This window comes from Amblyomma mixtum, chromosome 2 (genome assembly GCF_055824585.1).
Source record: "Amblyomma mixtum isolate Tamu chromosome 2, ASM5582458v1, whole genome shotgun sequence".
Classification (NCBI taxonomy): Eukaryota; Metazoa; Arthropoda; class Arachnida; order Ixodida; family Ixodidae; genus Amblyomma; species Amblyomma mixtum.
In genome coordinates, this window is record NC_143013.1 from 269626412 (window position 1) to 269652029 (window position 25618).

The 25618-nt window shown below is 45.9% G+C and overlaps 1 protein-coding gene across 5 annotated transcripts in view; it reads left to right on the forward strand.

Annotated features, from left to right (window-relative positions):
* The first annotated feature begins 535 nt into the window (after nt 1-535).
* The window catches only part of LOC149363970 (uncharacterized), a 35508-nt gene continuing 10425 nt past the window's right edge, over nt 536-25618 (forward strand). For 2 of the 5 annotated variants that reach the window (XM_089573944.1, XM_089573946.1), the window contains exons 1-7: nt 539-1029; nt 2585-2762; nt 11659-11700; nt 13096-13207; nt 14251-14428; nt 15640-15759; nt 23365-23732. In XM_089573944.1, coding sequence (XP_089430070.1) covers nt 963-1029; nt 2585-2762; nt 11659-11700; nt 13096-13207; nt 14251-14428; nt 15640-15759; nt 23365-23732 — 1065 coding nt within the window. In that variant the 5' untranslated portion in view covers nt 539-962. Of the gene's footprint in view, nt 1030-2584; nt 2763-11658; nt 11701-11931; nt 12054-13095; nt 13208-14250; nt 14429-15639; nt 15760-23364; nt 23733-25618 lie in introns of all 5 variants that reach the window. The other 3 variants (XM_089573945.1, XM_089573943.1, XM_089573947.1) reach the window with 3 other exon arrangements.

Sequence of the window (25618 nt, forward strand, 5' to 3'; positions counted from 1 at the left end):
GAAGCGTGAAGGCGCAGGCATCAACGTGTTCGTCTCTAGCCGGTTCTGAATCTGATTACAGCTGCGGCCTGCGTGTCATATCCCAAGCGCAACTTTCCGGTTAGGGTTCATGACCCCATTTAAGGCGAGCTTTTCACACCGTGGGCTCGCGCCCACGCCCGTCGGGCCTCACGCACTCCGGTTGTCGGCGTTCACGGATCCATCGAATTAGTTAGATGGCCAAAAGGCCCCTCGGTGACGCTCAAAACGCGAAACCAACGGGGTTTGAGTAAAGGTCGGCCAGTTGTCATGCTCGTGCCGCGGAAAAAACATCCACAACAACACGTGATTTTGTAACTCCGCCCACTAGCTATGTTTTCTCGCGCTCCCATTGGTCAGCACGTGACGTATCAAATGTTTCATTCCAAGCGTCCTTATACCTTCATCTCAAGACAAGCGTAGTTTTTGTTAGATAAAATGCATAGTAAATTATTTGCTCGTTTTATGATGTGGAGTGTAAGCTATGCGCTTTCTTAGAGCGTGGAAAATTTTCTAACGTGTTTGAATCATTTCAATCCCAGCAATTACTTATGTTAAATTTGTAAGCCGCTCTTTCGGTGTTTGCGGTAAATTTGCGTCGTTTATTGTTAGAATCTCCTGTTTGCAACATTGCTAACCACTTAAAGGCAGTCCATTTTTCTCTGAAAACGCGTTCATTACCCCACACGGCCAGAACAGCCTGCATATGAGACGCGTGAAATGCGATCATGGCATAAGGACGCGCTCGAGTGGCACGTCAATCACGGTTACCACGTGGTGCGTCGGCATACTACAGGAGTGTTCTGCGAGTGTTTTGATGAGCTCCCGCCATCTTGTGAGGAAAGTGTTCTAGTTTGCTGTGGAAAAAGACGTGTAGCTCGCCAAAGCCACCACCGGGATTGACTCCACCTGAGTGCGGGATTCATCGGGAACTGCTCTACGACATGAGTTTAGATACTCTGCTTGAAGCCGCCAAATACATCGAATATAGATCAGAAGCAAAAGCACGTGGTAAGGATATTTCGTTCCGGATTACCGTCGGTAGCCTCGGATGTGTGCCTCAGTGATCGCGAACGGGAGCCAGTCCGGTGTTTCCCAGCTCGTGGGCGATCGCGATCAGCTCAAGCCTTTGATCGGCCACCGGGTGTGTCCGCGATCGGGCCCGGAAGCGAGCGGAAGGGGGCTCGTCGGCGAACAATGTCGCTCCTTGTCCGCTGTCGCGGCGTCGAGTGCATCTAATACGCGGTCGGCCGAATAAGGGTCGCATCGGGTACGCATGTGTCAGTGGTCTCGAAAACAACGTCCCCTAGCTCCCCCGAACCTTCGCGGGTCGGAATGGCCTTCAGTGAGCTGCGAAAATAGCGGCTGTGTGCGGGACGAAGGTTGGAAGATGGCCCCGTTGCGCTTTAATGTAAATAACCGGATGAGAGTGCCGTGACTACGCAGGGTGGGGTGTTGTTTTTTTGCAACACAGCGGCGCCGTCAAACGCGACGGCCTCGTCAGGACAGCGTCGCAGGTGCTTTAGCTCGCGCTAGGAGCCAGTGACCGTTTTTTGCCGTATCTGTTTTCGGTACTTGCTGCTCCATGACTTTCCTTTTTTCTTTTTGCGCCCTTACGTGTGCGCTGCAACGCGGTGCGGTTTGTGACCGCTGGAGCACAACGCGTTTACGTCAGGCGGTCCCGGGCTGCGGCTTTGTCTCATCTTTGCTTTAGCGTTTTAGCTTTATTGTCGGTTTATTACGCCCTGTACGTGGCACAGTACGGTCGGTCCAACGCCCAGAGCGAGGGGAAAAAAATGTGTGCGTGGATGTATACGTATATAAATCGCGAAAATGTGGAGCGCTCGATAGCCTGTGCGCAGGTCGTTGCTGCTATCCTTGGTGCACGCTGCCTATCACGTATCATTTGCGAGCGCAGTGCATTGCCTCGATCGTCATCTCTGGCGCTCGCGTGGTCGTGCGTGCCTTCGGGAGAGCACCTCCCCCTCTCGCGAGCGTGACGCATTGAGAGGTCCACCTGACACTCCTCATTGGGCTAAAGCGGCCGCTGTTTTTGTTTCCTCCCTCCCCGCGCGAGCGTTGGCGGGCGTCGTCGTGCGCGTGTGCCATGCGCGGCGCACATGCGTGAGAACGCATGCGGCCTCCTCCGGCCGGGCGTGCGCGTGTGACGGGGAGTTCCCTTCTCCTCGCAGTGCCTCCTCATCCTCTTTCCTGTAAGAAAGAAAACGCGCGTTGGGGGGTTGCGTGGAAATGTGCGCACATTCCTTTGATAAACAAGCCGCGATCGTTGCGTTGCGTCGTATCGTTCCCCAGTGGAGTGCTCTGCCCATGAATCTGCCATACTTCGATTCGAGCGGTGTAGAAATGCGCGAAGCGGCGGTGTAGAGGCTCTGCTGGGCCACGTAGCACAGTGCGAACCGGCCGCGCGCGCGTGCGCTGCTGCTGTTGTTAAACACGCTGTTCGCCCTCTCTCCCTCCATTCTCTGACACACGCGCTCTCTCTCTCTCTCTCTCCCTCGCTCGCTCTCCCGTCCTGTGTGCTGGTCGCTTGCGGGGGGATTCCCAGGCGAGATCCCGCAAGATTACCAGACGTTCGCGCAGCAGAGCAAAGCCTTCGCAGCGGCTGACGACTTTCGGATCCAGGCGAGGCAGCAACTGCACAACGCATCGCGGTGCGACAATTCCTCGGACTCCTACTCGTCGAATCACTGCGACGATGGCCGGGAGAAGAGGCGGTCGGGCGGGTGCGTAGACCGTCCGCCTCCTCCTCCTCTTCCTCGGTTTTATCCCCACATTTCAGTGCTTGCTTCTTTAGGTGAAATGGTGTTTAATAAAACGCTGTGCTGCCATGCCTCTCAATAACGTTGATTGGAATTGCACAGTGAAATATTATTCTACATGTTTGGAATTGCTGCTCGCTGTGTGCGCCCAGCAAGAATGGCAGTGTAGCGCTGCTTTTTAAGAACTACGTACTTAAATAGGGCATGTTGCAAGCTTCTTAAATGTGCCAGAATTGGCTCAAGGGAAGCATTCTCTTGCATGAGTTCAGGTGCATTTTGTTTTGATTGAGAATGCCAAGTTTGTGCACCCGCACCTATAGTATATAGTTCTTAGAAACTTTGCAGATGTTTTCTTGGCAGCACACATGCACACAGACTTGTAAGGCTTTCTGAAAAGTGCATTTGGCCTTTCATGGACCTTGCATGTCTTGTGTCATGCAATGCACACAGAGGGGCATGTCTAGTAGCTGAAATTTATTCATAAATTTTGAATTACGCAGTGCTCAGAAATATTTCTGAACATATTGGTATGGAAGAAACGAAAATTTGGTTGCAGCTCTAGCATCTGTACACAAACTGAAGGGATAATTTTTTTTAAGGGTATGCAAATATTCGGAAATTTTGAATACCGAATCAAATATCCTCCTATTCGATAATTTGAACAATCAAATAGCGTATGTTCAAAATTATTCGAAACGAATTGAATATCTCCAAGTTTTCGAATACTTTTTGAATACTTAGTCGCTTTGGGACGTTAAACCCCATAAACCAAACCAACCTTTAAGCACGACAGCGGTTCCTCTTGGCCCCACAGACACGGACACTGTCTCCTGTTTCACAATCATCATACAAAAGACTATGATATACATATAAAGCCCTGTTTTAACCAAGCCATACGAACGTGTCTGTGTGGCATAGTGGTAGCAGATCTGGCTTGCAACCACGAGGATCGGGGGTTTTCAATGCACTGCTAGTGAGGTCCCACCTTTCTGACTACCGTATTTTCCGGTGTATAAGACGCGGCTTTTTTTCAAAATCTTGCTGGTGCGTCCTATACAAGGGTGCGTCTTATACGCTAATTTTTCGCGTTTTTTTTTGCGAGTTCAGAAGTTACTCAGGTTCATGTTCAAGCTTTTTTCATCGAAAAAATGTCACTACCAATGACGCGGTTGTAACGCGGTTAATACAATACGGGGACCGCCGTGCGCAGCTTTTCTTAGGTGAACTTTATCATGAAACAGCTGGGATGACGACTTCCGGGATCACAAACACGCAACCGTTTCGGAGGCCCCAAGCAAAAGTAATGTGAAATGCCAAAAGATGAAGACAATCGCGCTTCTCGTCACTGTCAAGACAAGCCGGTGTTCTTTTTTAGCCACCATTTGCAACTTTGCTCCGTGTACATAGTACGAAGAGAATGTTTCAGCCTCGTTGCCGCCAGAAATGGGCGAACTTTTTGATAGCGTATACGAAGATGAAGACTTCATAGGTTTTGAGTAGAAATAAAATGTTGTTATGGACATAATGCAGAGCACTTTCGTTTTTTCTTTTTTCTAAAACGTGGGCGGGTATAACGTGAATGTTGCCATTTTCGATCACTTAGCGTTGCTTAAGAATTTGTCACAGGTACAGTGAATTTCGCTATGGTCGCGCAAGCGTGTTTCATTCTCACTAGCCTAACCGGTTAAATTGGGGTGTGTCTTATACACGGGTGCATCTTATATACCAACTTTTTCAATGACAGCCTGCATATATGGCTGGTGCTTCTTATACAAGGGTGCGTCTTATACACTGGAAAATACGGTAGTCGTAATTTTTCTGTCACGTTGACGGCAACGCTGACACTGGCTTTTCTGCAACATGGGGCCTTTACACTTTCTCGTAAAAAGCACCTTTCCTATGTGTATGACATGGCAGTGATAAACTTAATACACCGACTTTGCATTGAGACCCCCCCCCGAATGGAGATCAGTATTGCATCTTTGAAAGCCACGCTTCGCTGTTTCTCATGATTGCTCATTGAATATACGCACAAGTAAGGAACATTCATTAATATATTCGATTCGTATTTGATTTGGTTTTTAGCTAAACTATTCGTATTGTATTCGGTTGGAAAACTACAGTATTTGTATTCTATTTGGTTTGGATAAAGTACTATTCGCACACCCCTACTTTTTTTCAATTCCTGAAGTAATAGTGCTATTTACGTTGTCTTAGGAGCAAAAAAATTGATGGACTTTGCAAAAAAAAAAAAAAAAATTTAATGTAAAATGTTGATTGACATTTGATTGAATTTTATTAGAAATGTATTGCTCTCAAAAAGGATTGATCTCTGGGTTATCACCTCCTGCTAGAGGGGAAAGTGAGGGTCGTGAAATGAAGGATGAAGGCAAGCGGATGAGCAGGAGTCGGAAAGATCAGCAAGATGGGGAATCGTATCGCTGCTGAAGGTGTGGAGCATCCCGTATTCTTATTTCTAAAACAACTGAGGATTCAAAGCTGTATATTGATAACGGGGCCCATATTTTTATATTACCACCAAATCCGTTTGCCCTTGGGCAGATATCTAAACATTGTCATGTTCCCAAGGGTAGTACATCTTTGTGTGAAGCAAATTTGTGCTGCCCTTTTATTAACTTTTATCATTTACTAATAATTGTGTTTAGATTGGTGGGGTATGGAGGAGAAGTGAGGCACCTAGCTGCTGGTTAGAATATCAGAGGTTCGATCCTGGGTTGGTTTCAAATTCATCTTTTGCTCGCCTTGGCTGCTTTTTGGCCATGGCGTTCGGCTGCTTAGTTAAGGTTGTGTAATCAAATCTCGGCTGTGGTGGCTACATTTTGATGGTGGCAGAATGCAAAAACGCCCCATTCACTTACAATGTCTGAGCACGTTGCAAGAGCCCTTAGGGGTCAAAAGTAATCTGGAGCTCTCCACCATGGCATGTGTCATAGCCCATTGTATCCTTGGTACGTAACCCCTCCTGCACAAACATTATTATTTTTTTCAGAACACGGACACACAAATGAAGAAGTTTACAAATTATTCTGAGTTGTGCCTCCTAATGAGAAACATTGCACTCAGTTATCTGCAGCAGCCCACTGCAAAACAAGAACTCATTTTCAGACTTCAGTTCTGCACCCAGCGTATAGCCGGCAGGGGCCAGCTGTAAAACATTTGAGTGAGAACATCTTTGACGGAAGTCCATCTGGTTGAGTTTGGAATAAAAGTTGAGAAATACTCGCACTAACCATCATTATTTGAGTTAGTTCCAAAAAGGGCAGAGTGCAGTGAACATTCTTTTTGAGTATACTGTGAACATTTTTACACTGCACTCACTTCACTGTCTTCCTGCCTACAGGGTGAAACACTCAGTAATACGTGCATTATGGTAGTTGGGCGTCTATGCTCAGCCACATACTTCATTTTCATTTTAGGGGCAAATTGCAAAAATTATATTTTTCAAAACCAAGATGCCAGTAGGCAACCTTGAAAGCAGTGTTACAGGATAACAATGGAATCACAATTATTTTATTCTAAAAAGACATCTTGGCACTGGGAATTACGTTTAGCAGAACACATAGATAACCAAAGTAATGTTCAACAGCCTAGCAAGAGAACAGCAGTTCGCAATTGGTAGCGAGGTGCTGGAATTAGTAAGCGAGTATGTCTACTTAGGGCAGGTAGTGACCGCAGATCCGGATCATGAGAGGGAAATAACTAGAAGAATAAGAATGGGGTGGACCGCATATGGCAGGTTCTCTCAGATCATGAATGGTAGCTTACCAATATCCCTGAAGAGAAAAGTATACAACAGCTGTATCCTACCGGTACTCACCTATGGGGCAGAAACGTGGAGGCCAACAAAGAGGGTTCAGCTTAAGTTAAGAACAACGTAGCGAGCTATGGAAAGGAAAATGATAGGTGTAACATTAAGAGATCGGAAGAGGGCGGAGTGGGTGAGGGAACAAACGCGAGTTAATGACATCTTAGTTGAAATCAAGAGGAAGAAATGGGCTTGGGCAGGGCATGTAATGCGAAGGCAAGATAACCGCTGGTCCTTAAGGGTTATGGAGTGGATTCCAAGAGAAAACAAACGTAGCAGGGGACGGCAGAAAGTTAGGTGGGCGGATGAGATTAAGAAGTTTGCGGGGATACAGTGGCGGCAACTGGCAAAGGACAGGGTTAATTGGAGAGACATGGGAGAGGCCTTTGCCCTGCAGTGGGTGTAGTCAGGCTGATGATGATGATAGTAACAGGCAATTTTGAAAATGAATACTTTTGATGTCCGCATCTGTTGATAGTCCATAAAGTGCAAAATTTTCTTCAAGGCAGGTTTAGTTCATGGACTGTTTTGTGGAGGATACAGTACCATTCAACTCTGTATTTATTGAACCAACACCGAAACTGGACATTTTCGGAAATAATTACAATTTTGTTTTGGTGTGATACAGCTTAATGCGATACAGAATGATTTTATAAATCTTCCTTAATCTCAAGACACTAACAGTTTGATGGTTTTTTTTGTTACCTGGCTGTTGCTGATTGTAAATAGAATGTGCCGCTGTTTCAGCACTGCTTCCAGTAGTGGGCAAGATTTGTTTCTGCACAGATTGTTTTCTTAAAGCATAGCCTTAGTTTTACTGGATAGCATGTAGCAGTGCATCTTTATTTGTGCAGTTTTATCGTAAAGTAAAAAATTTGCATGTCGCGAACAATCATTGTGTCCGACGCTGTCATGGCCCTTTTCTTAGATTAGGGATTAGTAAATGTCCAGAAGTAGTTCACCCTCTTTTTCTGAAATTTTGCACCCAGGCAGGATCTTTCCATCATTGTTACTTGCATAAAGCTTGAGGTGGGGCTTCTGGAGAGGATGTTTCCTTATGCCATTGGGATATAGCCAAGATTTCAATATTTTATCTCGACTTTGAGAATAGTTGTTGGCATGACAATAAGTGAGTTCATGATTTTATGAACACTCATTTAAAAAATGCTTGCATTTTAATCACTTTTTCTGCATAGGTGACCCTAGGAAAGCCCCTCTTACAAGAGAATGGGAATAGGTGGCTGCTTTATGACAACTTTTTTTTTTTTAAATTACATCACTTAAATGCAACATTTGCTTTTTTTTTGCTGTAATTGCTATTTAAAGATTTGACTCATGTTGGCATGAAAACCCACCAAAACGAGCACAATAAGTATGTTATCTCGTTCTCAAAATTTTGGTCCACAAACACCTTCAAAGTAAATTTTGTCTATTTAGTAAGAAAAATGGTAGTTTTCCTAAATAGGCAGTTTGGCCCGAAAATATGAACTGAGAAAAATTAATTCAAAGACTTGAACAGCTGTAATTTTACTTCACGGGTCTTTTTTTTTTTTAATTAAAAGTCATTGCTTGGGCCTTCATCCATTCAATGGTGATCAGTGGTATTGCTTGTAAATTGTTTTTCTTATATTTCTTTTTTTTTTTTTACTGTGTAGCAGCTATGTTTGTGCTTGGAAACTAGTGGGAATAATCTGAGCATTTAAGATAAGCATCATGAACTTCCGTGAATCAAGGTCTTATGATGATTAAAAGCTAGAATTTAGTCTTCAGTGTTCATGTGATGAGTTTCCGTTAATCGCAGCCTTAGTTTGTTTCGCCTGCCACTTGTGGCCAGCAAGGCTAGGATTGTATCATTTTTGCTTGCTCTTTTAATGTACTTCTGCTGCAGTCTTGGAAGAATGCATCAACGAGCCATAAGATCAAGAACTATTGGTGATATGCGCTTCACGTTGAAAATTCTGTTTTTGGGCTCTGCCAGTGATGGACACGCATGTCACCTTCACAGGAAAAAAACTTATATGTCTACGTTTCTACTGCATGGATTATGACCAAACTTGGAATGTACAGTCTTCGTCAGAAGTCTTAAGGCCAAATGCTTTTTGATTCAGCCGCATAACAGAGCCATTACGGCACTATTAAAGACCGAATGACCTTGAAATGCTAGTGGAAACTTTCTTGTGGTAGAGAAGCGCTGTGGCCTTAAGACTTTTGACCGACACTGTACATTCTGTATTAATTTTTTTAACCATGTATAACAAAAATCGAATTTTTTTTAATAAACATTTAATTTTTTGTCTCTTATTGATTCCCCCTTGACTTTTAATTTAAAGAAAAAAAAAGCACTCTGATGTCCATCGGAGACAACACACTGAATTAAATAATAGTATAAGTATGAAAGGTGCACAGATTGCTGTGTATATTAATGCAATAGCGTTAAGGGTCCCGTTCAGTGGAAAACCTGGTGTTGGTGGTGGCGGCATGAATGAAAAATCCTCAGAGAAGCTGTGGCGTGAGACCCCAGTTGCTCTGTCCAAGCAACCTCTCATGGGTTGCGGGGCGTGGGAGTTGTATTAATTATTGGCTGTTGCTCGGGAAGAGCAACCTGTGTCTTGCAAGCCCCACTGGTGACTGTGTTTGAAACAGCCCCCTGCTGGTGCAGTGGGGTTTCGCTTAATCACTGCACCACTGTGCCAGGAGTTGTATGAGGACTCCCAGATATCTATGAATGTAAAGTAGAGTAGTAGAGAATGACCAATTTTGCATGTATGGGCATTAACCCATTAACGCTATCGCTTCATGCTCTTGGGGCAGCGCTTAAATGTCCCCTCCCGTTTTTGGTTCTTTTTTTTTTACTTTTCACCTTTATCACTATTACGAGTGCATTTGCTTCTTAATAGCATATCATTCAATTTTTTGCATAAAATAAGAACTTTGTGGGCCGAGAGGCTGGTACCAGTGGTTCGCATTTTCTTAGCCTTACCTAGCGCAAATTCATCAAAAATATTGAGGCATAGTTTACAGTTTGTTATATAGTGCTTGCTGTAACACCACTCAGTATAGTTGTGTCGGCAGTTTATTCTAAGCATACTTGACAAATTTGTTTTACAGCTATTTCGCCTTATATCTCTGTCTTGTTTTTCATCTAGCTGACAGTTGTGTTTAGGGGCGTATTATTTGATCCTTTTCCTCACAATTTGGAATAAATTTCATAGTTAGCCTGCATTTGTATCTGCCTATAACTAGTAAATTTTTCAATCATTGGGGTAATAGAATGAATGTTTTAATCTTATTCATTATGAACTGCATAAATTAAGGGTGCACAAATTACACGAGTAAAGACAGTACTTTGTACTTATATGCGAGTTGTTTATATAACCATTGACTGAAGTTTTTCATCATACCATGGTAATGTGTGTTTTCCGCACCTAAAATTTTCTCAATATCCTACATGGCACTGTACTATAGTGGAATGTGTTCATCCAAATTGTATTCATTGTAAAGGAGTGCTTTAATTGTATGTAATAGTTTTAAGTTTTAGTGGTTATTAGCTAGGTTCTGTGCAACAAAATCAGGCTATTCCAGTTCTCTGGGCAGCTCCCATCAGGCTCTTGTTGTGTGTTCATCCTCTGAACTTGAGGCTCTTCCTTGCTGGACATGTAGTGACATCCCGTGAGGGTTCTTCATGCTTTTGAGTTCTTTTCTCCCTTCTTTTTTGTTCCCAGAGGGATGCACTAAGTTGACTGGAAAACTTTGGGACCGTAGCCATTCATGGCAACATTTTCTATGCCCTTGCTTAATAGAGTTAACTTGCCTGTTTTATTGAGAGTGCAGACAGTTTTTGTGGTGGGAAGCAATTGCTTTTCTCCTTCAGTAGATACATGGAGTTCATTCGTGTTTTTCTTTTCTTTTTTTCTTTTTTGTGGCTTCATTTCACTGCAGCCCGTGTTTGTGGTTGCGAATAGATGTGATAATCTTTTGCCTATTTATTATCAATGCTCGTCTGCGTGTGTGTTTCCACTTAGTAGTGTTTTTTTTTTTTTTTATGGGTTTTCATATCACTTCTGATTTCATATCACTGCAAGCATGTTTTCGTATCGCGCCAGATTATGTTTGATAATGGCCTTGCCCTACTTATTATGAAAGGGCATGCGTGTGTTCCCATTTCGTGCTAGATATAATGCCATCCCAGTGTAGTGATGAAAAGGTGCTCATGTCTCTCTCTTTCACTGCTTTCAAAACCATTCTCCCAGTTTCTTTTTTCTATTTTACGTGTATGTGACTGCGTTTTATATTTTGTATCGTGCTATATACTTTCATGTTTGTACCCCACCCTCACTGTAATGCCGAATGGCTCTGTGGGTATCAGATAAATAAATAATAAATATGTTGACTGCAGTAGCAAAGATGAGACTGTGCTTCACTTTAGGACTTGTGACAAACATGTCCACCCAGGAGATTGATTGCCTTGAGCACTTCTTAGCAGAGTCGAATAATTGTTGCAAGCAACAGATGAGAAGTGGGAAACAATTATTTTGTTTAGTGTTTATACAGAGCAGTGGCTTTATTTGTGGCATCCGGTATTGTAAAGAAGAGTACATTGTAGACTGTAAGAACATGAAATTCTTCGAACTTAATGAGCCCAAAGGGTTGACTGACCCTTAACCCCCTAGCAGGCTTGGATGAGCCAGGCTTTTCATAAGCCAACTGTCTTTTCCAGCTTGTGTTTTCTGGTGCCTGTTGTCCAGTTTAAGAGGAGCAAGCTTCATGCAAAGTATTTTTTTGCTTTGCCGACAGATGGCAGCACATGTGCTAAAGGACCATTTTGGTACCATTTTTGAAAAGAAAAAAAAAAATGTTTGCATAAAGGGGTTAATTTTCATCCTGTGGCATTTGGAAATACTGCTCCGATCAGCTCATTCTTAAATGCTGTTACTCTAGGCTTACTCTGAAAACATTGCCATGCTGTTCTCATCGTGAATGCAATCCCACATATTTCATTTTGTTGTTTTTGCTGTCTTTCTTTCCGATACTCAGGGCGGGCACACGGGAAGTCCACAATAAACTGGAAAAAAATAGGTGAGTGCGTTACTTATGAGTGGGCCTTTTCTCTTCTTGCCTCCCTGCACCAGTTTACCGCAGTTCCTGCTGTCTTCTCTGAGTGGAGTACATGTACATTCTATATCACCCTGGGGATTTTGACAGTAAAACAGTGGCACTTATTTCATGACAGATGGGCCTTCAAAACTCCTGAATTTTTCTTTTTTTTTATTGCAATAGCACTTAAGGGCATGTTTCCCGGTTCTGCAGTGTTGGCGGCATTGGTGTCCAAAACGAAGGAGTGCAAGGGAAAGAAAGGAAGAAAGCTGAGTGATGCTGTGCCACCGAGCGCTGTCCAGATCCGTGGCGCCCTCTGTTCTCACCAGAGCAAAGTAGCGTTTGCATAGACTGCCACTACTTTGATTCATGGTGTCCTCATTGTGCAGTGATGCACAAAACATTGCTATGGCAAAACTGAGAAAGCGAGAAACCCAGCTCTCGTGCTGCGATAGTCGAGGTGCAAAGGAAAAGGTCCGTTTACTATGGTCGCAGAATTTCGCCTTTGCAGCAATGAGCTAATTTTTTGCCTTCTCCGAAATTTGTACTCTCGGGGCCCTGCGTTTTGAAATTGTGAAAATGCAGGTATATTTTAACTCGTGTACCTGCAGTGGATTGCTGAATATTTATTTTGCACTTGGTTCTCTGTAACTGATTAGTTGTTTACTTAGGTCTCTTCTAGCTATCTGACCTTTTGGGAAGTGCACAACAGAGAAAATTCAGTTGGATAACGCCCAGACAAAAATTCAACTGCATTCATCTGTCCTACAGTAAATAATGTCTAATAACATCTATAAGAACCTCCAAAGCTCCATTTAAGTAGACCTAAGTTAAGGTGTGGAAAACTTTCTTCCTCTTCCGACTCTCATCATTGACGTATTAGTCAAGCAACTGCTTATGGGACTGAGGAAGGAAAAAAATACCGTGCAGTACTCGCTGGCCTCTCGAGTAACAGACCCCTCCGCACTTTGTTTTGAGGGTTTTTGGAGTTATAAAACGAGGAAAAGAAATAACTATCAACACTTTTTATCATCTACCAGGATGAAAAAGCGAGAGCAAATGTTGTACGGCACTCTCCTCCCTGCTCGCATTTCCATGAATGCACTGCCAGTCTGTATTTGATGCATTCGTGATAGCGACCACTCACGGCTGAGGCCCACAGGGGCAATAGTGCCCTGTTTGTGATTTACTGCAGTGGTAATGTCATTTATTAACTACGGAGAAAGTCTGTCATGTAGCCGTCACTGCAAAAGCATTAACATTACCTCAGTGCGTTCCTGCACCCTTGGATTGTATCCTTACTGCTGTGCTCTCACTGTGCTCTTCCCACGTGTAGCTTACTGGCACTAAATTGTGAGTGTCGTACCTTTTGTGCAGGAGAGCCCACCTGAAGGAATGCTTTGAGACCTTGAAAAGGCAGCTTCCAAACATGGACGACAGGAAAACGTCCAACTTGACCATTCTCAGGGGTGCCCTGCGGTACATACAGGTCTGACTCTTTTTTTAACGCTGCCGGTTGACAGTAGGGGGTGCCTTTTTGCACGGGTTCACAGCTGGTACGTACGTAGAAGTAAGTTATCTCGGGAGAGGAAAAACTACGCTTCCGTGGTTAGAGAGTCACCGTTATAATTTTGTTAAGTGTTAGTGGCTTGTGTTATTGGCAACAGTGCAGCTGTAGTTCTGTCTGAATTCTGAACAATATTGGCATTGTCCTGGCTTTGCGGTTAGCTCTGTAGTCATTGATTGTCGTATACTCCTTTTTTTTGTTATTCTTTCCTTTTCACTTGCTGAGTGTCTAAAGTTTACTTCTGTGTGTGAGAGTCCCACAGCTGTGACACTTGCCAAGGAGCACGCATGCAGTGGTTTTTTGGAGTGTTCATGTTCCACAAATGATCACAAACTGAGCTGGGGCCAACCTTTTAGCTAAGTGGAGTTGCAAGTGGCTAATGCAATCTAGGTGTGGCTGGCCCCTGTTCTAAAGGCTGCTGAAAGGCTGCTTTACTCAGTGATATTAGGGACACGTAATTTTAAAATTTCCCATTAAAGTGAAGGGTACATCTGCTCTCCTTTTAAGCACAGTCTGTATGTCACTTGGTGCCACATGGATTGCTGTTGCGTGCACATATATTGGGACACTTGCAGAACAGAAAATCTATTAAAGATATGCAAGTTCTATGGAACCTCTTTGTTAACGACTCAGGAAAAGACCATCCATCAATGATTGAAAAAAAAAAAACAATTTTATATCTTGTGGAACTACGTGAAATTACTCATCATTCGGAGGTCGTGGGTTCGGATCCCACCGGCGGCATGTGGTTGTTTTTTCTTCTGCTTTTCTAATCAATTAGCTTTAAGCGATAACATATTCAGTAATATTCTAAATTTATCAACACCATGAATAAAATAAATGAATTAAAAATCCCCTGTGCCCCTTGGTTTCTGTGGCTGTTGGCTTCTGTCATCTGAAGCTTGTCGTTTAGAGCTGTTTTAGATGAGGCTGCATTGGCCATGCGTTCCTGCATGTGTGTGCAGAGCCTGAAGCGGCGCGAGCGGGAGTATGAGCACGAGATGGAACGCCTGGCTCGGGAAAAGATAGCAGCACAGCAGAGGTTGGCCACACTCAAGAAGGATCTGTCCCTGCAGCTGGACTACCTCGACATGAGCGCCCTGCTGCCAGAGAAGGATAATGAGACGACCACCACTGCTTCCGGTAATTGGCCTGCTCTGCCACTCACCTGTCAAGGCTCTGGTCTCCCAGAGTTCAAGCTCTTGTGTCGTTTTCGAATGTTACAAACTCCACAATTTTTAATTTACAATTTCCTTTGCTCCACATCGTGAAATGTTTCTGATGCCCGCTTAGTACTGCATTAACTTCTGCTATGTAGCGCCACTCAGTGGTAGAAACGAAGGGATGTCGTGACAATGGCCGCTTACAACATTACAGTCAACGACCGATTTTTCAGTCTGGGTGGCACCCGGAAAATGGTCTGAATAATCGGAACAGTCCAAAAATTCTATGAACTTCAGAGAAATAAAACTTTCTGCGAAAAAGCGGCTTTAAAAATCACGAACTTAGCTGCTCCCCACTTTCCACTTACATGTGAAAATAATTAGACTTTATCTGAGCCACAGTCATGCTTTTGTCTTGTCCGCACCATCTCGCGTCACAGTAAAGTTACTCTGTGTCATGATACCAGACAGTGCGACGCGGCTGCAGGTCATGCCATGAACGAATGCTCGCATCACGCAAAGCAAGAACAGCCAGTTTCTGTGCGCAGCGATGCTTGTGAAGGCTGAGAGAAGTAACCGATGGGAAGATGCAAGCAGAAGCCAGCGGCTCCGAATTTTAGTGATTTTTGACGAAAACGACTGTTTTCAGGCTTAAAACATGGCCTGAAGGCATTAAGCGCTCTTCACGGACAACTGTTGCCCTCTAGTATTGCAAATTGTAACCAAAGCAATAGCCCACCGTAACTCGTCTTTAGCGGTGGGAGCAGCACAACACTGGGCTAGACGAGTGTGCTCATCATTGGTGAGTTTGGTACAACGTGCCATGACTAGTATAGCTCTGGGTTAGTAGTTGAAGGGTTAATACAAGGTTAAGGACAATTTTTTTTTTTTTGCTCATAGCTAGACAGATATGCTTGTGACTGGGCCCATCCACTCAAAAAAATAGACGTAGACTGCTGATGCAAAGTATCGGGTGGGACTGGAAAGTGCATTTCGTGTAACCAGGCAGTTCTGTGGCGTTTGATAAGAGTGCTGTCGGACTGTAATCCAGACACTGATTTAAGCAAATTCACTGGCGACTTGTTGAGGCAGCAAAGACACATCCTAGCTCATGGGCAGACTTAACATAGAATCGTGAAAGGCCGTTCAAACATGATGTCGCAAATAGTAACTGGTGTGTCCTGCTTGCAGAGTGTGGCAACTACAGCGACCTGGATGAGGACTTGGACGAAAAGCCCCGTCCTCAGCCGCAGTCAGTGTCCCCCGCCAGCTCACCCAAGCCTACACTATCTTTTCTATGTGACGTAGCAGGTACGTGGGCAGCAGCTTGTAAGAGCGCTGGTGTGTATCTGTCCTTTCTGTCAGCACATAGGAGGAGCATGCCGCTTGCAGTTGCTGCTAGAGGATATAAAAAAATAATTACTCATTAGGTGTAGCCACCAAGGCATACTAGGTGCACTCTTTTTCTGTTATGTATGTTTTTGCAAGTTAGGAGTGCTAATAAACAGCATTTTGTTGTGGTTTCCTTGTGTTTTGTGATTGACACATTAGTGTTTGAAGTGATAATCAGGATGCCCCAGGTAATGTGAAGAGTCTCTTTCCTGAGACCAAGAGCCTATTGCATTCTCATAGCTGTGCTGGGTGTTGCTGTCGTCAACTCTTGTCGTTTGGCCTGGACTGTGTGGCTAATGGTACAGCATGACGACAAAGGAGGGAAGCAGAGGAATCTACTTATAGCCCTTTTGTTGTTATGGCTGTCATTCTACACTCCTTCCCCCCATCTCCCCCCTGCCAAGACCAGTGTGTATAGCTTCTGCCGCTCTTGCCCATTGTCTGATTCAACCAATGAGCACTGGCTTCAGTGGCTGCCTGGTGATACAGGCTTGTAAATAGTCTTTTTGGGGTAGACGGCTGCTTGCGCTATCCAGGGAGCCACCATGCTCCTTTCATTGGAGAAAGGAGGGAATCCGTGTCCTCCTTTCATTCTTCATGGCATGTCTTATATGCAGCAAGAAACATGGCACTCTGTTAGTGTTAACCCTACATGCCACAGCTCTACTGTGCAGTTTGACAGACACGTATGCATTGAGTTAGTGTCTAGAACCTCGTTGATACATTCTCGGTTTATACGGTTGCCTGGTTTATACATTCAAAATCACAGGCAGTGATAACGTCCCATAGAGTTATACTGTTTTTCTCCCGGTTAGTATTTTCCCGCCTGCGGCGGAATTTCCTGGCTACTGCGTTCAAAAATTTGGGTCAAATTCTGGTTGTATAATATGTTTAGCCACCAGCCGCACATTGTAACCATACGAGTGAGCCGAATCTTGGTACATGCATTATGAAAAGCTGTATTGCAGCAGCAGTCGCTCTTTTTCGTGGCTTCTTTGCAGTGCCTCTGTTTTCCTGGGATTTAACATTTTTTGTGGCATTGTACGTTAGTAGCTAGTGTTTTTTTTATGCTTTTACGGACATCAATAGAAATGATAATATAACTTTACCTCATTCGCACAAATATAACACAAAGGGGAAGTTAGAGAGCTGAGGAAATTTCTAAAAGTAATATCATTATGATTATAATGCAGTCTGTCAAACCATAGCCAAGGCCCCACCCCCCCACTCCGGAAAAAAAATGCAGTTGGCACTCTAAAGTACGGGAGAAGCAGATATGCCAATATATTTAAGAGGAAGCTGTTCAGATGGGCTCGTCACAATCAAGTGAAGCCAGACCTCTGATACGCAGCCTCTGATACGCACGCAGCCTCCCACATAGCGGTAGCCGCTGCTGCGCAGTGTCTCGAGCTGCCCATTCTTGCACCTGTTAGCCCTTATTTGCTTTCCCTGCTCCACTCAGGTGGTTCAGTGGCTTCTCCTTTGCACTTGCACAGTGCGCACTTTGCCCCAAGGTCTTTAAAAAAACTGGCTTATCATAGCTGCTCTCAGGCTTGGTGGCGAGGTCGTTGCAAGTTAAAAAAAAAAAAGTTCACAACTATATTGGTTTTGAATACAGTCACACCTCGATATAATGAACATGGATATTACAAATTATTGTCTATATCGACCTCTCGTAAACATTTTTGACAAATGCATGCAATTTATACTTTATATATCGAACATGGTTGGCCGTGAAACAAATATATCGAACTCCCCAGTGCCAAACTGTGCCCATTCAGATGGCAGGCGGCAGGCTTCGCCGCACTACATAAGTGACCAGTGGTGATGCGGCAGGCGTTTGCACCAAGGTTTGCGCTTTTATCTCGCACTCGCCAACAGCGGCTGGAAAGGTTGTAGCCCGGCAGTCAGGATGTGTTCACGCCTGTGGCACGTGTTGACTGTGCCATGGAAGCAGCAGCACAGGTGGCTGTAAGCTTGCGGTAACAATCCTGCGCTCATGTCGGCTGTCGCGGAGGTGGTGAAAACGGTGAGAGCTTTCGCTCTGATGTACCGCGTTCCACGCGACACGGTTGTAATTTGGGGAAGCCACCATAGCCGACTCTTAACCTGCGCTTGTGGTGCTGTGCAGGAAGTCAACCTAATTGATGCTCAGTTTTTTGCGGCCTTCAGAATAGCCGCAAACGCCTTCGAAACCTTGGAAAAGTGTCCCTCCGTTTTGCTAGCAAGGATCTCCAGAATTGCTGTCCCTGACTAAATAGTGTCGTTGTTGCATTCGTTTCTGACGGAATTTTATATTACGAATTTCGGCTATAGCGAACTGTTTTACAATTTTTTACTTGTTTGCTCTAACGAGGTTTCACTATATAACGAGAGGTGCATTCTGAAGTACATTTTGATGTCTCCTGCTGAATTTCACGGATTGTTTGTTTTCAATTCGCGAATTTTAGAATTTTCCACTGCAGAAAGTTAGGGGCCTAATACTCCTGTCACACAGGCAGTTTCAGTGCCCCTCAACTCAGTGGACATTTGGGGATCGGCCAGTGCCACGCGGCAGTTTTCAGTGACCATTTAACTCTGGACACCTACTGTATTTACTCAAATCTAGGCCGACCCCCAAAATTCAGAGGGTTAGAAAATAAAAAAAAAAGATTACCTCAAATGTAAAGCCCCACCTCGATGGACACTTCTGAGGCGTACGGGCGGAGCGCCTACGCGCACGGGCGTACGCTGGAGCCTGTCTGCGCATGCGCAAGGCGCGGCGTGTGAGCAGGCGCGAGCGGGGCGCAGATATCTGTGCATGTCAGATATCGGCGCATGCGCACGGGCGCTAGCGCGCGCGTCGGAAGCGGGGTGCGGTTGACAATCGGAGGACTGTGGGGCTCTCGGGGACTCTTTGCTTCATGGCTGTTAGCTCTTTCAGTGTTCCCCGAGTTTTCTTGGAATCCTTGCAGCTCCCCAACCATCTTTTGTTCACGGCTTGACATTCTTTCAGTCGGCTCGCGAGGGGGAGCGAGCCAGCACCAGGAGCATGGAGGTGCATGCCACTTTCCGACGCCCGTCGCGGCGCGGGCTGGGCGCCCAGGCGCTTCGCGTGTACGCCTCGGAAGTGTCCATCGAGGTGGGGCTTAAGCCGAATAAAAAAAGGCATTAACTGGGACTAGAACATGAATATTATTATGCTTGCAACGCTTGTCGTAGCACTTCCAATGCTCACTCAATGTCGTCTTCAGCGATATCACTGTCCTCTCTGTCGCTGGCTTCTTCCCACAGTGCACTGTCCTCGCTTCCATCCAGTGCATTCGAGATGCTGCACTTTTGGAAGGCCTGCACAATCAGTTCGGCCGATATTTCGTCTCATGCCGCTGTGACCCAGTTTGCTACTTGGCTAAGCTAAGCGCGCTTGACGCACCCGGTTGGTGTGAGCTTCTGGTCTTGCTCTGTCAGCCAGTCACTGCAATGCTTCTGCAACCTATCCTTAAACAGCTTGTTGATAGCAATGTCGAGAGGTTGCAGCTGGCTCGTCATACTTCTGGGTGTTACTGCAATGTTCGTACCACCTACCGAAAGCACAGACTTTACGGCATCTGTCAAGTGGTCGTAGTAAGAGTCGAGAACCAAGAGTGACACCTTGAACAACAGGACCCTGGCATGGCGTTGCCTAACTGTCTTCAGCCAATCTCCGACAAGGGCACCACTTATCCATCCTTTCTCATTAGTGCGCACAAAGACGTTTTTAGGGAAAACTTCTCCACCTGGAAGTGTCATCCGCTTAAAAATGATGTAGAGCAGCAGTTTTTGCCCATTGGCCATGCAACATATCACGGTAATGTGTTGCTTCTAGTACCAAGCAGTTCTTACTTTCACTTGCTTGGCACCCTTCTCATTGACTGTGTACGCCACAGGCATGACGAAGTACACTGGGGTCTGAATGGCGTTGCCTATTCGGCCCACTCTGTACTCCTTCTCCAGCTGCTTCTTGATAATGAAGCGCTGGAATGCGACCAGCTTCTCCTCAAAGTCAGGGGGTAGGTTTTGGCACACAAAAGTCCGCCGTCGCAAGCTGGACTCAGGACACTTCATGAAATGAGTTGCTGAGCCACTGCTGGCTTTAAATTGGGATCTCCCTCGCCTTCGCCTGTATAATCTCTATTGTCACAGGCATTGCGATTTCCCTTTGCTTCCTGATAAAGTTGGTGACATCCTTCTCCACCTCGTGGTGTCACCCGCTCTTGGGTCCAGTGAAGGCCATTTGCTTTGCTGTGCAGTTGAAGAGCTCGTTCTGCTGCTTCCGCTACCAGTGCACCTTCTTCTCTTCCGCGCTAAATTCGCGCTGGGCTTGTAGGTTTAAAGTTCTCTCCACCTCCAAAACTACCTTCCGCTTAAAAGCCGTGGTGTAATGGCATCGCTTGGTGGGTGCCGTTGCACTGTGAACACTGCCGCTTCTCGAGGTCACGCGGCAACGATCACAAGCAAGCATGGAACGACGAGATCTATTTTCACAATGTTCGAACAAGCAAAATGGAGCCTGCAAACCTGCAAGCTGCAAGTCTGTGGCCGCGAGGTGGCATTAAATGTCTAACGGTGGCAGGAAAACCGTGTCCTCGAATCTAAGCCGACCCCCGACTTTCTTAAACAATTTTTTTTTTTTTTTAAGTACCGGCATAGATTCGAGTAAATGGGGTACTGAATGGAGGTTCGCGAATGGCCATTGGAATTCCAAGGGTTATTGAGAACAACCTCGCGCTCACCATTCATTAAAAAAAAGACAACATAAAAAGTCGAAATAAGCATAAACATCTTTTTGATTTAATGGCAACATTTTAGACTACATTAGCCAGTTCATAAACTACCGTATACAGTCGACGACCGATTTTTCGGACTCTCTAGGGACCGCGAAAACGACTGAAAAATCGGGCAGTCCGGAAAATCAAATTTCACCGAAAAAAACACGAACTTATTACCACTATGCCGGAGAAAGCGGCCAATTGTATTGCACACATTCTAAAGCTCCTCACGGCTATATTTTGCTGCGCGAAATACCGTATAAACGCGTATAAGGGCCGCACTTTTTTTTTCCAGATTCGAGGGCCAATTTTCGGGGTGCGGCCCATACACGCGATGTGCGTAAAAATTTTTTTTTTAAGTAAACACGCACCAACCAGGGAATGAGCGACATTTATTCTACGCTCAATCGTCACTCGCGAAGTATTTAGACTCCTGAGCTGGTGCTGCGCTCTGGTGCACGCTCATGCCAAAAGAAGCCGCGCAGCATGTCCGCTGTCAACGCGTAGCCGTTGTTCCGAAATTCCATCACATAGAGGAGCAGCTCTTCTTCCAGTTCAGGAAATTCGCACGGCTTGCCTCGGAAAGCGCGCTTTTTGTAGCTTGTGTTTCTCTTTTGGTTGCACCATCATCGGACGCACTTCTCGGCCACGTCTAATTTCCCGCCCGCCGCACGCTTACCGACCGCGTTTGAGAGCTAACTCCCAGCCGTGTAGCTTAAGGTGCTTGCCCATCGCGCTAAAACTGTGAAGCTCGGCGGCGGCATGCGAAAGCCACTATCACGGCGAGCGCGCTAACACGCATGCTAACACGCCACGAAAGGCTGGAGCTGGCGATACTGATGCCGATGTGAACAGCGGAAAATCGCGACGGAGAAAAAAGTTGATGATAATGATCACGGCGCCATCCATAGACAGCACTTGGAAGCTCCGGTGAACGCGCGCGGCCTCCGCGAACGGCGCAGCGCCGGAGCAGATCGCGGCCGTGATATGATCCGGCGGCGCGCCCGAAGCGCGCTTCGATCGCGGAGGCCACGGCGTGCGCGTAGCTAGCCTCCGCGATCGTATTCGCGTTCCGTGTTCGGGACTAAAGACTCGGCACAGATGAGTTCCGTGAACTCAGACTACGGTTCAAGTTCGTGCGGCGGAAGACATTCAAGAACAGTATGAATTCAAAAACACGCGAGCGCAATGTGCTGACTCGCGCAGAATTCAGCGTCGCAAGAGGCTCCCTTTAAGCTTGAATTTCGTTTTGTTTGATCAAGTTTTCGATATCTCCTGCAGTCTGAATTAATGAGGTTCCACTGTACACATTATATGGCGGCTTGGGTACTGGCGGCGAGTGCGAACGAGGTCCGAAAAATCGAGTGGTCAGTTGCGGTGCGTCCGAAATTTCAAGCGCTCTTACATATTGGCTCTATGGGCCATGTCGCGGTGCCGCGAAAAAGTCCGAATAATCAAGCATGTCCGAAAAATCAGGCGTCCGAATTTTCGGTCGTCGACTTATTGCCGATTGTAAGTCGACCCCCAACTCGTGACCCCCCCCGCACCGTGAGGCAAAAAAAAGTTTGACTTCGAAGATGGGTCGACACTGCCTCACCCTGCGGCCCTAGTTTGCGAGTAAGGTTTTCAGAAAAGTGAGTCACGCTAAGAAACATTTATTTGTTGACAAGACATCTCTTAACGACTCGTCGCCGCTGGTGAGAAGGATACTGTTTTCCGACTCAGCATAAAGGATTGCTTATCGTTTGAAAGCCACGCTGTATTATAGCCTAGGTTGCGTTGGCATCTTGGCATCCGTCAGGCAGACACAAACTGCACCACTGCTAGTGACTAGACTCACTAGCACCACTGCTAGTGGCTATGGCCTCAGTGATGTGAGATGCAGAAACGGCAAAACGGCATGCAAAAACAGGCAAAAACGCTTCTGTGTGCTTGTGACTGGTCATGTGGTTTACCGTATTTAGTCGCGTAATTTGCACACCCCTATTTTATTGGCCGGGGTTGTAAAAAAAAAATATCTTGCCTATTTTACTCTCCCTGCTGCGCCAGACCACCTGTATGCATGTGGGTGTGCTCAAGGAAGGGTTGGGAATATTGGTGCGGCCGCCTGACCGTGTATTTCTGGTAACCTTTGATGCTGGAATCTGAAACTGCCGAACATTTGGCTGTTTTGTTTGCCACTCAAGAAGAAGTCAAGATCAAGAAGTGCCCCACAAATGCTGTTACGATGGTAGCTATGAACACAACGCTTCACCGGTGAGAAGTGAATTCTCACTGCCCATCGTTGCCCCGCCATTGCTGTCTCTAGATTGTGCCGAACTGGGAATTATTTGAATAGCTTTTTTCGGTTTTGCTCAGCTTCACTTTTTTTTTTCAATGTTGCTACCCCTAGTGCCATCTGTCGAGTCGCATGGTCTCTACTCACTCAATGATTTTTTAAATTTGCTGTGTAGCAGCGATGCATCTGGATGGGCCTCGAAAATTTCAATGGCCATTGACTGAATGGGCATTGAGATTGCCTGTGTGACAGGGGTATAAGTCATATCAGCTCTGAAACGTTAGGCAGGTTATGAATTAAAAAATAAAGGAAATTTAATCCACTAACCCACTAACTTGCATTGTAGTTAATTGGCTTGCTTAAGACTAGTGTCAGCATTGATGATCTCACCGAGAGCTAAAAACATACTGCTGCAGGTGAGGTTGACAGGCAACTTTTGGTGTTCTTCTCTGTTGGCAGGTAACTCTGAAAATGGCAAGCCTTCCATCCATCCCACAAATCACAAGTTTATTGACACAATAAATGGTACCACAAACAGCAGCAACAGTGTCTGCGCCAGCAATGGTGGTGCTATCAGCAACATTATCTCCAGCATGGGTGCAGCATTCACCACAGCTGGCCACGCCACAACCAATAGCAGCTGCGCTAGCACCCCAGTGATGGTCACCTGTGGCCGTGCTGCGGCACCCAGGGCATCGCCCGGTAAGGGCGTAGCCCCCATGGTGACACCGGTGCTGTCAGTGGCCAACAGCAGCAAGATGGTGGCCACACCAGCCTCTCCTCTGACAACCAGCACCAACCTGGCCAGCCTGGTGCCACAGCAACAGGTGCGTGTAGTGCTGTGAGGCGATGATGCTAATAAGATGGATTCGTGCCATTTTCATACCACTCGACACTTTTCCAAAGGCACTGTTAATTAAAGGCACCCCTGTTTATTTCACTAAAGCTAAGGAAGGAATTGTTACTTTTTTAGAAGTGCAGGTAGTATAAGCATCAACACAGTCTTTTACAGTGACAGCTGTTTGGCTCTCGGTCCTGGGTTTCGCGTCGTAGTAGTAGTAGTAGTAGTAGTAGTAGTAGTAGTAGTAGTAGTAGTAGTAGTAGTAGTAGTAGTAGCATGTTGTAGTAGTTGGTGTAACCATTGGGTGGTTACCACGGGGTATCATCCGGAGGGCAGTTACCATGGACGGAGGAGAGTATTGTGCGAGCGGAAGAATCCCCAACTGGAGGATGGTTACCCTGGAAGGAAGAGGGCATGGCGAGGGTGTAAAAAGGTGCAACCAGTGGGTGGTTGCCATGAGAACCAACCGTAGTGCAGTTACCCTGGAAGGAAGAGGAAGGTTGCAGTGGAAGAACGTGGCGAGAGCATAAGGTCCAAAGTGGAGGGTGGTTGCCACGGGAACCATTCGGAGGATAGTTACCCTGGAAGGAGAAGAATATGAGGAGAGCAAGAAATAAGTGAACCTAGGGTGGTTACCGTGGAAACTGTCCGGAGGGTTGTTACCATAGATGGAGGAGGCCGAATATGGGAAGAACGAGGGAATGTAGCACAGTCCATCTGCGACGACTGTTGTGTAACGCGCTGCCTGAGGAGGTTATTGGTGGCACTACGTGCCTAGAGCAGTGGACTGGAGACGAGAGCTAGTCGAAATGTGGCTATGTGTGGAAAACTAAAAAGAGTGCTCCAGAGCTCTAGAGATATGAGGTCGCTCTCATATTCTGTTCCTCAACATATCGTAAAATATAAATACCTTAACAGCTGTCGCTGAATCTCGCATTGCACAGTGGTAACTGTGCTGTCAATTCTTTTTTTGTGTGTTTGCTTATTCTTAATGATGGCATTGCCACCTTTTAGCATGGTACCACCTGAGGTGGCATAATTACAACACCATGCCACCACGTAATTAATTACACCACCAAAACATGTGGACACTTTCCACAGCGATGGCCTAGTGGTTTGAACATCTACCTCCTATGTGGGAGGGTGGTGTGGGGTTCAGTTCCCTGTGCTGCCTGGTGCCCACTGGTTTTCAAGGGTACAAGATTTTCCCTGGCCTGGTGCTTGTCTTCTCTTGGGTGAAATGCCTGGAAAATGGGTCTCGGTCCCGCCTTGAATAGAGAGAAATACCTTGTGCCATGGTGCTGCTTGGAAAAAGCTGCCGTTGCACCACGATTAAAATTCGTTGTCACCATCATGTGAACACTTGTTATGAATTGGCAATACATTAGCATTTTAACGCGACAGCGTTAAAGGCTCCATTGTCCAAAAGATCTGTTGTCGGCGCTGTGAGCGTAAAATCATGAGCAAGACTCTGGTAGGTAATTCCCAGAGAGCGACCTAGGAGGAAGGTGGGCCACCCGGGTCACGTGATCTTGCGGTGGCGTCGAAACCTGCCCACTGGATTGTGAGAAAACTGCCCACCGTGGCAGGTGGCAGATAAATTATTGATTGGTCGCTTGGTAAGAGCAACCTGGGCCCCACAAGGCCCACCGCTGGGAGCACCTGCCATTGCAAGGCAGTGGCACATTGCTTAACCTCTGCACTGCTGCTCCAGAAAGTGTATGAGGACTCCCAGGGGTCTATGAATGTAAAGGAGAGAATGACCATATGCATATATTGGAATTAGCCCATTACGCTATTGCATCATACTCTTACGGCGGAGCTTAAGTGTCCTCTCCGATTTTTATAGTGACAGCTGTTAAAGGCCTGTTC